Raw genomic sequence first — 14,678 nt, 5'->3', positions numbered from 1 at the left:
CTTCTTTGCAATTTGCTTGTTATCATTGCTTGATTAATTAACCACTTCTTTGCCAGAGGGGGCAAGTCCTCATGAGCCCAGCGCAATGTGTCGCTGACCCCTCTCGCAGAGAATTGGTTAAGGCAGGGGGTCTGTAACCTCTCAAGGAAGAGCCATTTTCTAAAAAATGTCTTTCTCCAAAATATTCAGAGCCGCAACACATGCATGAATATTACACCCCCACAAACACATACATATACTGTACACACACTAATGGGTATACAGGGAGTCCTCGCTATCCAACGTTTCACTTTACAACGAATGGCATATCCAACGCTTTACAATGCAATCCTATGTGTCGTTTTTCGACGCCATAATGCGCTATCCAACGCTCACCGCCACTGATTAACATAGGACTCACTTTACAGCGGTTTCACTATCCAACGCTACTTCCAGAACGGATTCTGTTGGATAACCGAGGACCTGTATTAACATACGACAAAATATGTGGGAGAAAATGCACCCCCAATAATAACTCCCTTTATTTATTTTCATTGTTTTTCTGTGCAAAATAGTGTCATTTTACAAATACACACATACACTACCCTCCCCAAAAAACACACACGACACACAACCTCCCCCTCCCCCCCAAATACACACACACACGCAGGGCTGCCAGGCTTCTTGTTGCCGCCGGGCCCGACGTCTCCCCAGCTGCTTGCCTGCCTCTCTCCTGTACTGTCCCACGCCGGGCTCTGTGACGTCAGCTGGCGTCGGAAATTGCGACACGCACCGGCATGAGACTACAGGAGAGGCAGGCAAGCAGCTGGGGAGACATCAGGCCTGGCGGCAACAAGAAGCCCGACCAGCGCCGGCCGGGCACCCCCGCAGCCACCTCCAGGTTAGTGAGCGAGACAGGCAGCAGCTGGGGGTCGGTAACTTGCAGAGCGCAAGTAGGAGCTGAAAGAGCTGCAGGTTGCCGACCCCTGGGCTAAGGCTACAGAGCCATATTTACCCAGCGCGTCTTCTGCCATAAAACACCTTAAAGCCTATGGCTGTGATTATAGTGCCGGCTGCAGTGCGCACGAGCAACCGCGTGACGGTCACTCGCGCGCAAACCTGCACTGTAGGCAGGAGGCGCGACATCACGCGAGTGGTTCGCCCTTCATTGGCCGACGTGGCCGTGACGCTCAAAAAATAAAATCATTTGTCTCCTCCGTCGCACGCCTTCATTGGCATACATGTATATGTTTTTCCGGCAGCGCGCGCCATCGGAGGCACTATAATCACGGCCCAAGAAGTTTAATGTCTTCCGACTCCAGAAGGCATCTTACAGCAGGAGACGGCTAAATAAAAAACCGCCCATAATGTGCATGGGCTGACGTATCATTTTGACCATTATATTTCCACTGTTAGGATTAGTTTATCTGCTTTCATGAACGCCTTGCTCCTAACCACATGTAAACGCCTCTTCCCTTTATGGAGTATGGAGTTAGGCGTGTGCATCTGGCAGCCTGAACATTGGCGCCAAACATTTTTCTTGTAACGTGACACAAAAAAAGTTGCTTTTACAACAGGAGCGTTTCTGGAACCACATTTTTTATTGGGTCTTTCAAGGTTAAGGAAGCTTTAGTTTCACAAGAATTCACAAGAAACAGTTCCTTCTTTCTTTCTTGTTTATGAGTACTCATCTTTTCATCCGAAGTGTGTCTGCATGATATATATATTTATTAATTGTACCATTGCACTTACACACATCGGGTAAGGCACTAACATGGGTAGAATTGTTTGCTTATTCCCTTAAACATTAAAAAGGAGGACTAAAAGGTAGAGTATAGTAATGTAAAATATTTATCAACAAAGCGGTTAAATATCACACACAATATTTTTTCATTGTCATGATTTCTAGCAAAAATTAATTGAGTTTTCTTTTGTTATCTGCAAACTGATTTTTTTTGTCAAAAATCTTTTACGAGGAAAATATAATTTGCAACATAGTAACAGATATGACAAAATGTACAGAGAATTCAGCGTAAGCGTTTCACTCGATTAGAACATTTACAAGATACTTTCCAACAATTGAGAGACATGATGTGGAGATTGTGTGCAGCTTTGGGAGTCACCTATAGTCAATGATTATTTTCTCTTACATAATGTGGAAATATAAGTGAAAACAAATGTTGCATCTTTACTAAAAGAGTCCCATGACTGGCTGCCAAAGATCATTCTATCCAAGGTAATGTCGGAGCTGTGTGATACTTATGTATGTTCTAGAACTGAAAATAATGTATCCTTTCGCAATGCCGTGTCATAAATGCAGTCACTTTTTGCAGAAATCTTGCGTCCTTTGTTACTTTCATATCGCATGAACACGATTCATTACTCTTACATCAATACGCATATGGCTTCTTAATGGTATTAGGTGACGTATGTACATAGGAATACAACGTTTTATTTTACCATGAAGAGTTTGAAATAGATTGTTCCGCACGCCCAGGAAGAGACAATATGTGGTATGGTTTCAGTAATATACCAGAAAATTTAACAAGCTTTGCGTTATCGTATTAAACAATCGGTGAATTCCAAGTCTCATTTTTCTGTATGTGAACAATGACCACTCCTAGTAACAGTGACAACCTTTTTCTAAAGTCGTCGTCCCCCCCCCCCCCCCCCCATAGAGACATGTATTTACCAAGCTATCGATGATATATTTTATTCATTCTAACCCATAAAAAAAAGCGACTCTTGATTGTCAGGCCCTGCAAGGGAAGCTGCTGCTAGCTCTTCCCATACATTGCAAACCATCATCTCTATAAAGACGTAGAGTAAAAAAAATACATAAAGGATCTAAAATGTTTAGCTACTTTTCTGAATATCTTTGGGAAATCCCACTGGTTACAGTCAGAAAGACTCCCCTTTGCAGGGAATTACAGTTGGACGTCTCCATTATCAGATGTCAAGACGCGTTTAGAATGGCAATCAGTTCCGCTGGAACCAATAGAGCCTCCGGGTACATAAAGGGGAGTGCTAAATATTACGTTTCCGTGCCCGAGATGTTTAAGACTTGTCGCTTGGAGGCTTTTTTTTGGCTTCCATATCTTTCTTTAAATCTTCAAGTTTCTTTCCTATATCAGGGATCTTTAGCATAAAGGAAGAGAGAGAAATGAGAGAATTATTATTATTATTTTTTTTAGAGGGGCAAGAAACCCCAAAACTACAAATGCATTTCAATAAGACCCCACTAGCATAGCACATGCAGGCTTTCTGTTGCTGTAATCCCCTTGGTGGGGGTGGTGGTCAGCACCAAAGGAGTTAATAATGGTTTGCCGAATAACTGTTAGGAACTAAAGTCTGAATATTGTAACGGTTTTGTTGGTTCAATAAAAGGTGTAGGTTGTGTTACCTGTTAAAGGACCAGTTTCCCTTAGGACTAAAGTGAACACATATAAGTGCCCGATACAATAAGTTAAATGCAGGCAATTACCACCTTAAAAACAGAGGTCAAGTATTATAATTATTATTATTTTAAAATGTTGACATTTTCATCAATCTTTATTTAATTAAGCTCTTTAAACCAGGATTGGAGCTGGCCACCCCCCTTAGAGCCACCAACAGGTCAGGTTTTCAGGATATCCCTGCTTCAGCACAGGTGGCTCACTCATGACTGAGCCACCTGTGCTGAAGCAGAGATATCCCGAAAACCTTACCTGTTGGTGGCCCTTGAGGACTGGAGTTGGCCACCCCTGACGTAGACCCCTAGAGCAGGTCCAACACTCCCAATTTCCCCCATGTCACAGTGCTCACACAGTACATATAGTGCTTCTAGATTGTAACCCCTTGTGCTCTGCATACGTCACACATCCCTTCCTAATGACTATCACTGTTTTGTTTCCTTTTCTCTCCATGCAGGGGAGGAAACAGAAATGACCGTATACAATTGGTAGTGTAGGAACCTGCGGAAAGGGGGTAATCTTGACGTGATTGCAGCTTAACATGTTTTGGCCAAAAGATGAAAGCCGGATACTTTGTTGAACCGTGGCACTGCGAACAGTCTTTTGGAGTCAGATCTCAGGTCGCAAGTGCTGCGTGTGGTAGGGATGATGTGCTTGTTCAGATAGACGGTTAGCTTGTGCAGAAAGTACTAGACTAGTACTAGACTTTGAGCATTTCGCACAGATGTGTGTTGTAGTTACATTGTAGGACAAAGCCGTATATTGAGTTGTAGCGGGTGTCTAGTTTGCCAAGGTGAGTTTGGGGTGCTGCACCATACACCAGTGTTTCCCAACTCCAGTCCTCAGGGAACCCCAACAGGTCAGGTCTTAAGGATATCCCTGCTCCAGCACAGGTGGCGCAGTCGAAATGACTGACCCGCTGATTGACCCACCTGTGCTGGAGCAGGGATATCCTTAAGACCTGACCTGTTGGGGTTCCCTGAGGCCTGGAGTTGGGAAACACTGCCATACACTATGTCCCCATAGTCTATAATTGGCATTAGCATCTGCTGTGCAATGCACTTTCTGACCATAAAAAAAACACCTAGTTGGCATAGGTGTTATATGTCAGCGTATCAATGTCTAACCCAAATGTTATGTGGTCAAACCATATGCCCAGCTATTTAAAATTATTGACAGGGGCTTGGATGGTATTAGAGTTGGTTCTGATCTGTACCTCTGTCATTGATAGCTTTAGAAATTTTGCCTTGGTACCAAATACCATTGTTACAGTCTTGTCAATGTTTAAATAAAAACAGTTTTTTTGGGGAAATCCAGTTTGTCTCAAAAAAAAAAAAAAAAAAAACAGATTGAAATACTTGTCCGAGGTCGGAGAGGCTAACATGTTAAAAAGCCTTTGTAAAATCTAGGAATATTGCACAAGTAAGTTGTCCTAGTTCCATTCCACACTGGATCTCATTGCAAACCTTTAAGAGGGTAGTTACCGTTGAGTGTTTGGGGGTGAAAGCAGATTGGAGTTGGCTAAGGAAATTTGTCTTGGTATAATAAAATTGCTTAATTGGGAGTGGACACATTTTCCCATGACTTTCGATAGAATTGGGAGAAGTGAGATTGGCCTGTAGTTTGAAACCGTGTTTGTGTCCCCACTTTTGAAGACTGGGACAACTCTGTCAGTTTTCCAGGTCTTAGGGATATGGCCTGCAGACAGGATAGAGTTGATTAGGGAAGCAAGCGGTATGGCAATGGCTGGGGCACCAAGTCGTAAGAACTTTAATTGCAGTAGGTCAGGTCAACATTGGCTGCTTAGTTTTACTTTCAGGAGCGCTTGTGTAATCTCTTCACATACTCGGACAGTGTTGGGAGAGGGCGGGACTATAGGTGTTTTCCCAGACTGAGGTTCATGTTTGTAGTTCGAGTTGCGCTTTGATAATACGGAAGTAGCACACCCCACAAAGTATTCATTGAATGCGTTTGCAATGTCAGTGGGATCTGTTAGAGTAAGGTCTTCATTTCTGATATCAGATGGTTGTTGATGGCTAGAAGAATGGAATATATTGTTGATGACTTTACGGACATTTAATGTATTCTGGTGAAGATTGTCATAGCAATTATTGGGCTTTTGCGTGTCTTGTTTGCCTTGTGCATGTATAGGCATCTGTAGTTAAGATCCTTGGCAGTCAGTAGCAGATTTCCCATTATTTATTTTATTGTTCCCAAAATTTGGAGGCGGCAAATATGTCCGACCCATATGCTTTTGCCACACTCTCGGGCCTAATGGGAAGGCACTTACATGTGTCCGGCTGTCTCCTTGGCACCGCCCTCCATCTCCTTTGGAATCCCAGCGTCAAATGATGCGGACGGCACACGCCTCGTTGCCATGGCAACGTGACACCAAATTACGTCATGACGTTGCACATCCCGCGGTGTCATGTGACGCTGGGATTCCAAAGGCGATGGAGGGCGGCACCAAGGAAGCAGCAGGACACATGTAAGGGACTAGGGGCGGCGGATTTTAAAATCCACCGCTGTTGGCAGTGCTAGTTACTTTGTAGCTTTTCCACAAGGCATCCCTAAAGTGGGAACGCGCAGTAAGATCGGTTGTAACCCATGGAAGGTTCCCCCGCCCATACTCTTATTCTGCGTGTCATTTTCTGTTTGGAAATAAACACGAACAAAATTGGGATCTGGTATCAAGTCGGATCTGTACGGAGGGCAGTTGGTAAGATCAGCTAGAATCTGTTGTGCGTTAAAGTTTCGAAATGTCCTAGCGAGCAGAACTTTAGGGCTTGATTTTGGTGGTCTGATTTTTCTTCCACTCAACTCCAGTCCTCAAGCTCCCCCCCCCTCCACTCCCCTCCCCTAAACAGGCGAGGTTTTCAGGATATGCCTGCTTCAGCACAGGTGGCTCAAATTGCTTTCTCCCCCTCCCCTATATTTAAAAGGCCAAAATCCAAATATTATCAATAATCTGGCAAAAACAAATAGCAATCCCTCGTTTATTTTTTTACTTAAACTTGTCCAGTTTTTTTTTTTTCCAAACAATTTTATAAACTTGTCCAGTTTTTAAAGGTGTATAGCTTTCCTACGTCAGCATATTGATTTCAGATTATTTCCCAATTGAGTGTACCATGGCTTGGTTAACTAGACAATGCAGCTGTGGGGATGATAAACATTGAGCATCCATGGGGAAGACCATTTTCTACTGTACAAAGTGTCTAAATATGGCAACCTTGTAATCAAGAGACATGGCCAAAGAAAACGGTGCCTTATATATAATTTACACATCTTTTAAATGACCGTGCTACAAGGGGATAAATAAAATGAATCACCTGTTTGCATTGTTTTTTGTCAATTTAATATTTATATCATTTTGTAGGGCGTTGACGGCTCCTTTTGTATATTATTTTTTAAGTGCATCATTGTTTGATGAAGAACACTGAAAGCATTGGACTTTTTAAAATGAGTTTTATATACTTGGAAAAAAATAAATACTATCCAACATTTTTAAGATGCGCAAGTGGGATACAGCTTTGTGAACATGTTGATATACAACAGGCCTGCACAACATACGGCCCGCTACAGACCCCCTTCCCTGGTAAGGACAGAAGGAGCGCGCTCCAGTAGTGTCTGTGACCGCGCTCTCCCCCCTCAAACTCCCCCTCCTCAGCCTGCTCCAGCAGGGGGACGCGCTCTAGTAGTGTAGCGCGACCCGGAACTTCCGGGTCTGCTGCTAGAGCGCGCTTCCCTTGCGCTTCCCTGCCGCCATCTCTGTTGCCGCCGCCGCCACCATCGTCAGGTAAGTATGATGGGGGGGGGGGCTGCTGACATGGGCTGTGGGGCCCGACTGTTTTCCTTGTGAGGGGGGAGAGTCCTGTGAGGTGCAGGGAGGGGGGGGAGAGAGTGCTGTGAGGTGCAGGGAGGGGGGGGAAGAGAGTGCTGTGAGGTGCAGGGAGGGGGGGGAAGAGAGTGCTGTGAGGTGCAGGGAGGGGGGGGGAGAGAGTGCTGTGAGGTGCAGGGAGGGGGGGGAGAGAGTGCTGTGAGGTGCAGGGAGGGGGGGGAGAGAGTGCTGTGAGGTGCAGGGAGGGGGGGGAGAGAGTGCTGTGAGGTGCAGGGAGGGGGGGAGAGAGTGCTGTGAGGTGCAGGGAGGGGGGGGAGAGAGTGCTGTGAGGTGCAGGGAGGGGGGGGAGAGAGTGCTGTGAGGTGCAGGGAGGGGGGGGAGAGAGTGCTGTGAGGTGCAGGGAGGGGGGGGAGAGAGTGCTGTGAGGTGCAGGGAGGGGGAGAGTGCTGTGAGGTGCAGGGGGGGGGGAAGAGTGCCGTGAGGTGCAGGTGGGGGGGGAAGAGTGCTGTGAGGTGCAGGGGGGGGGGAGAGTGCTGTGAGGTGCAGGGGGGGGGGGGAGAGTGCTGTGAGGTGCAGGGGGGGGGGGAGAGTGCTGTGAGGTGCAGGGGGGGGGGAGAGTGCTGTGAGGTGCAGGGGGGGGGAGAGTGCTGTGAGGTGCAGGGGGGGGGGAGAGTGCTGTGAGGTGCAGGGGGGGGGGAGAGTGCTGTGAGGTGCAGGGGGGGGGGGAGAGTGCTGTGAGGTGCAGGGGGGGGGGAGAGTGCTGTGAGGTGCAGGGGGGGGGGAGAGTGCTGTGAGGTGCAGGGGGGGGGGAGAGTGCTGTGAGGTGCAGGGGGGGAGAGTGCTGTGAGGTGCGGGGGGGGGGAGAGTGCTGTGAGGTGCAGGGGGGGGGAGAGTGCTGTGAGGTGCAGGGGGGGAGAGTGCTGTGAGGTGCAGGGGGGGAGAGTGCTGTGAGGTGCAGGGGGGGAGAGTGCTGTGAGGTGCAGGGGGGGAGAGTGCTGTGAGGTGCAGGGGGGAGAGTGCTGTGAGGTACAGGGGGGGAGAGTGCTGTGAGGTGCAGGGGGGGAGAGTGCTGTGAGGTGCAGGGGGGGGAGAGTGCTGTGAGGTGCAGGGGGGGGGAGAGTGCTGTGAGGTGCAGGGGGGGGAGAGTGCTGTGAGGTGCAGGGGGGGGGAGAGTGCTGTGAGGTGCAGGAAGGGGAGAGTGCTGTGAGTGATGTGAGTGGTGTGCAGGGTGGTATTATGTGTTTGATGTGGAGGGGGAGTATTATGTGTATGGGTGAGGGGGAGAGATGGGGGTATGAGAGATCGATCCGGAGTCTCGCAAAGGTTGATGATGGGTTTTGGGGGAGATATGAGGATGATAATGAGGAAGGGTGGTGGGGGAGATATGAGGATGATGATGAGAGGTGCTGGAGAAGAGATGATGATGATGATGATTTTACCCATGCGGCCCAAATCTTTTTTCCTTGGAGCAGTTCGGCCCTTCTCACTGTACAAGTTGTGCAGGCCTGATATACAACGTATGTAACTGATAAATATAAGAAACCGAAGTTTATATTTAACATGAAATGGCTTTATTTTTAATGTGTAGAAAAATGTGACCAGAAATAATAAAACCCACAGGTAGTCATGGAACGGGCGAAAATACAAAATTAGAATCTGTCTGGGTTGTTTGACGGAGCACCCAGCTCGATCAAAGCGTTTCCGGCGTCCGGAGCCTGGCGAGATCACATGACCCGGAGGTCACCAGATCCCCATCAATCTAACGATTAATTAGTAAGAGAAATGATCCAGCACCGGGACACTCTCCTTGGGGGTTCCCTTGTAAACGTAGGAAACAGCTGGCATTATGTCACACACGAAATCATTTATTGCCCAATAACAGCGCCAACAAGACGCTTCGCAGAAATACACGGACGATGAATGATCACTACGCATGAAACATGGTCTCTGTGACGACATAATAAACCATCATTTATGTTGGAAAGGATGCCCGCCGTTACTGCTGGAAATGAATTGGAAGGGTGGCAGATTCGGAAAGGGGTGCAATAAAAACCAAAAAAGTGGTTCTTACCTCGTAGTTCTGGGCCAGGAACATGCCCACCACATTCCCAAACGCAAATCCCAGCTGCAGGAGAAAAGAAAGCAATATTACGGCAAACACACCCAGCCACCACATGCAAGTCACTGGTAATGGGGAAGTCCTGCCTAGGGCCAATGTCAGCCAAGGACAGCAACATGTTTAACAGGTTAGAGGAGCATATGGCACTCATCAAGGATTCTTACTCCTTCTTGCCCTTTCAAGGGTAATTTTTTTTTTTTTTTAACCTGATGCTCCTAGCTTAGGAGATATAAGCAATTCAATTACTAAGTGTCCGGGAGGTAAAAATGGATGCCTCCTAGTGCAGTCTGAATTTACCCATGGTACCATAAAACATAGATTGTAAGCACCACGGGGCAGGGACCTGTGCCTGCAAAATGTCTCTGTAAAGCGCTACGTAAAAATAACAGCGCTATACAAGAACATGCTATTATTTATTATTAAACAGCAGAACGGCTTAATTGGGGGGTTGCTGCAATTGTTTTACATGTTGCTGCTTGCCTCCCCAGGAGCTCACAAGTGGTCCCTTTTCCCCAGATATTTGTATTTTTTTTGTGCCTGCTTTAACTCCAAAAAAGCGACAAATAAGGAGGCAGGCTACAAACAGAAGCGCAAGTCAACAACAGAAAGTCGCTAGATAAGCTTTTTATTTTATTTTTATTGGCTGCGAAAGGGAGCCTTGACCCCCATGGCAATTTTGAATCATCCAGTTTGACCAGTGGAGCCCAGACTCACTGTTCCTGAACTGGGGTAGATTTTTTTGGTGATTTGTCGACCACTATATATCTATATATCTATATATCTATATATCTATATATATCACACACGGTTTGATTTTTTTTTTTTTTTTTTTTTAATTTGCATTATTTATTGTTTCTTTACTGCATATTTCTCGGACTGCGAGGTTGCAGCGCATTTTGTAAACTGTTCAACCAATGAAATAAGAGTCTAGTTAATCCTAGGTTTACAAAATATAAGCATTCATAAAAAAAAAATGCGCCAAAATTTTCAGAAAAACATATTTTTAACGGATAGATGTTTATCGCTTATTTCCAGTGCTTCTATACTGCTGAAATACGTCTTTAAAAATAATGTGCTTACAATAGATGCTCTGGTAGCTTGAAGGCTCAGGAACATAAGGATACCCCCTGTACCCGGGTACTTTAGGCTGGTATCAGTTGGAAACTTTTTCACCTTTTACTAGCGTGGGCCCTTTATATCATTCTAGTAGTTGTTGCTATGAGATATTTTTGTAATAAGTGCTCATTTTTTGTCTCGCTCCAGATTGTGATTGTTTTTACTTGTTCTTCTTGACGTTTCTTTGCGATATGCAATAAATGTAATTTTTGTACGACTTATCCGGACTTGCCTGCCCTGTGCCAACACCCGTTATTTTTTTTTTTTTTGACATATTATAATAAGAGGGATTGCGCACGTGTGACATTGAATAAAGGCAAGTTCAAATTAAATCCCGAAAAATGTACGCAGGTTTTTTTCTCATGTGGACTGAAATGTCTGTATAAGTGAGCAAATAACCAATCACAAATCTATTCATAAATCTACAGGTTCTACTATAAAACCAAAAACAACATTTTTATGATATATACACACATAATAAATGAACTTTTAGAAGTGCCAAATATATATATATATATATATATATATATATATTCTTCTCGAGGCCGTCCTATGTACCTAGGCTGTAATTATACCACTTTCACTCCTAGTCAGGGCAAGGATCCCTCATTCAGAAGTGATCCCCTCTCTAGAGCATCACGAGATCACCTTCCCCCCCAACCCCGATTATTGGGGGGGGGGGGGACGAGACATCACATCGACCCCGCATTGAAGGTGTTAACACCCCCACATTCCCAGGATCCCTCACTTACTATGAACTGCAGCATCACAGCAGCTGCCTCTCCCAGCACAGTCCCCTCACTCGCTGCTTCCGTCCACGTGATGCTCACGCAGACACCCACTTCCGCCTTTCTTCCGGAAGTACTCAGGGGGGGGCCATCTTTGATGAGGGCAATGAGCGCATTTGGCTACAGTGCTAGGAGGGAAGGGCATGCCAGCGGGGAAGGGCAACAAAGTATTTAACCGGGTCCATATATTTCTGCACTAACAATAGCCACGGAGAGCAGCAGCATGAGGCTGAATTTTCCATGTTATTTTTATACCATCAGTACCAGTGAAGGTCACTAGTCCCAAAGGAGCGCGTGTGCATCAGATCTGTTACTAATGTGCCATGCAAATAAATAATCCCTTTCACTGATTAGTAAGGCTGCACCTATAGTGCCAGCGACGCCGCATCACAACAAATGCATTGCCGCCGTCGCGTGCGCTTATAGTAGGCGCAACACGACAGAGCAACGGCTTGGTCGCAATCGCTGGAAGTCATCGCAATTTGATTTTTCTAGTGACTGCTGCAGCCTGATGTCGCCGTCACTATAGGCGTAGCTTATCACTGGGCACGATGGGGCGAAGGGAGGGTGTTAAATCCCTATGTTGAATAATTTTTTCCTGCTATTACGTCTGGTATTCAAGTGAACAATATGGGAGATCGCTGATCTTTTCTTCTCTTCTATCGTATAATATTTGCAAGACACAAAGTCGTTTCACTCAGCAGCATCCTCTTCCCACAATGCTATACCGGCCTGAAGCAGGAGACTGCCGTCAATCACATTTTTCTCTCTTCACATTAGTGCTCATAGAAAGCACTGATATTTCACACACTGAATTTGATATTACAGATGTTTCACACACTAGCCCTGACATTAATATTCCCGTTTAGCAGTATGCAGATTTATTTATTTTTCCCTCCAAAAATGGTCTAGGTTTCCTGTTGGAAAGGAAAGATTTGACAGATTAGTGCCAACCTAGCGCCATGTTATCATGCATCTTCATCGCAGATCTGGTTTTCCAATTGTCTTCTCCATAGAGATACATGGCTATACAACAACTGTATTACTTTTTTTTTTTTCTGAAGCACTTCTACCCTTCGTGTTATTTATATCATTTATTATTTATATGATTGTCACGTATTACTGCTCTGAAGCGCTATGCCCATTAATGGCGCTATATAAATAAAGACATACATACGAGTTCAAACACAAGGACTGATTTGGTTAAAGAATATACTCGTTGAAATAGGTTATAGTTTGGCGGGTTTTGTAGTTAAGGGAAATTCCTAGATGCGACTTAATTTGATAACCAATATTGTTCAGTTGATGCCACCTTTTCTTAAATCCTTGTGTAGGAATTTGGGTCTGTAATTTTAGAATAAACCGTGATTTGTAGTCTGAAGAAAAGGGGCACACAAAAACCAGTGTAGAAGGTATAAAATTCATGAACAAAAAACAAACAAAAGCGCAAGCTCCATAGCACGTAACTGAGTAAAAAATAAGGTACATTTATTTAAAAAAATCAGCAACCCATAAGAATGTGCACTTACAGGATTTTAAACAGAACCATTCGTGGGAGAGAAATCTCTATTGTGGTCATCTGCGGTGGTAGGGTGAGTCCCAGGTTTGCAGAGTGGATGCAAACAGCCCAGGTTCACCATGAACTCCTATCCCGAATTGTCAGAAAAATATAAAGGCATCCAATGCCTGCACGTCCATTGCTCCCTCATACAATGATTGCTAACACTTGACATTACCGCCAGCCGGAGCACAGGGAAGCCAGGGACTCCAAATACACCAACACAAACGCGTTCATAGATTCCAAAAGTATTTGGCTATACCACTCCCCTTAAAGCTGCAAAGACGCTCCCTGGATCTTCTATTCGGACTATATTTCTTTCTGGATTTTTTGTTTGAGTGGAACATTCAATTTGGATTTTCCTTTTTTTTCCACTATCACGTTATGGTTTGTAGATATTATTAGGTTAAATCGTAGTAATTTTAATTTATTTTAATATTTTAAATGTTATTATAATTTATCATTTATTAGGGTCATTTCACATCCTCTTTAGCGCTACTTAATTTTTGTGGTATAAAATTCATATTAAGGTAAAACATGCACTCACAAGAGTGTTAAAAAAAAAGTATAAACTAATCTGTAATACACGTAATTTCCATCTTGGCCGGCATGCCAATCGGACTGCATCTCGTGGTGACTTCACTCCGGCCATGCCTTTCCAGCTACGGGTCCCCGGGTGGGACAAACTTCCTTCCTATGTCCAACTAGATTGTCCCTTCACCAGCTTATTCGGTTTCTGTAAATGTTAATGCCCCCATTCACAGTTTCTCAAATATGATACGTAACTCTGGACCTACTGCCACTAGAGTCCAGATACCTTTGATGGATTATGATAACATTCAAATCCAATACGAGACCCCCATATCCTAGAGGTTAATTGTCATTTTGTGATGACAAAAGGGGGGATTGTAAATGTGCATATAAGGGGGGACTCCATTTTGATTGCTGGATAACCATTTTTCTATAACTATTCTGTCCTAACATTTAAGTCTCAGGAACTAACCACATGCTATATGCCATACGTAATTGTGCTGTCCAGGCAGTCTGAGAAAGTGACCTGACCTATCACCTACTTATCACTAGCTGAACTGTATTTGTTCAGACTTATTTTTTGCCCTGTAGAAACAGGAACTTCTTCCCAGCCATATTGAGCATGAGTTACACAAGAATGCATTACTCAACATACTGTCCTAAAGACTGACATTTCCTTTAACTGCCTCCAAGTTCGGTATTAAGGCCCCTTCCCAGACTATAAACTGTCTATGCTGTCTAACTGTTATTTTGCTGAGATAGACAGACTGTAAATTAAAAAGGGGAAGTATGTTCTCATATGTGTGTTTTTTCTATGCTCAAGTTTGCTATATAAACTGGCTGTATACCCTTCAATAAATGAGAGAACAGTTTTTGACAAAGCTTCACTGGTTGTCTGATTCAATTACTGTCTTCTCCCGAGCTCGTCCGCCATTTTGTTTTCCCAGATCATCAGCGCTATAAGAGTGGGTTAAATCCTCCGGAGGTTGGAGTCGTCCCGAGTCGGCAGACGGTGTATTTTCACGCTAAGACGTTGGAGAATACAAGGGCACATTTTCAGTTTCACTTTTGTGAGCATATTTTATTACCTTAAAATGAACGAAATTTATACAGTCTACACCAGAAGTTGCCAACTCCAATCCTCGAGGGCCACCAACAGGTCAGGTTTTAAATAATACCCCATTCTGTACAGGTGGTTTAATCAATGGCTCAGTCAACGCCTGCACACACTGAAGCAGGGTTATCATTAAAGCCTGACCTGTTGGTTGCTCTTGAGAACTGGAGTTGGCCACCCCTG

At 44.8% G+C, this 14,678-nt stretch overlaps 1 protein-coding gene across 1 annotated transcript; it reads right to left on the bottom strand.

Moving 5' to 3' along the window:
• Window positions 1-2,676: 2,676 nt before the first annotated feature.
• Window positions 2,677-11,395, bottom strand: STMP1 (short transmembrane mitochondrial protein 1). Its single transcript, XM_075602585.1, has 3 exons — window positions 11,257-11,395; window positions 9,341-9,394; window positions 2,677-3,117 (listed from the first exon to the last, which is right to left on the bottom strand). Exons 1-3 carry the CDS (start codon window positions 11,269-11,271, stop codon window positions 3,037-3,039), a joined length of 150 nt encoding a protein of 49 aa, XP_075458700.1. The 5' UTR covers window positions 11,272-11,395; the 3' UTR covers window positions 2,677-3,036.
• Between the last annotated feature and the right edge of the window lie 3,283 nt (window positions 11,396-14,678).

The sequence above is a fragment of the Ascaphus truei genome, chromosome 5, assembly GCF_040206685.1.
Source record: "Ascaphus truei isolate aAscTru1 chromosome 5, aAscTru1.hap1, whole genome shotgun sequence".
NCBI classification, from domain to species: Eukaryota; Metazoa; Chordata; class Amphibia; order Anura; family Ascaphidae; genus Ascaphus; species Ascaphus truei.
The sequence above is the reverse complement of the archived record's forward strand: the minus strand, read 5'-3'. Positions and strand labels throughout refer to the sequence as shown.

What these genes read in the sequence shown, in the direction of transcription:
- STMP1 (XM_075602585.1), bottom strand. An exon ending in TCCTGGCCCAGAACTACGAG is followed by an intron (nt 3,118 to 9,340) that starts GTAAGAACCACT and finishes TTTATGCTAAAG; the next exon opens with ATCCCTGATATAGGAAAGAA.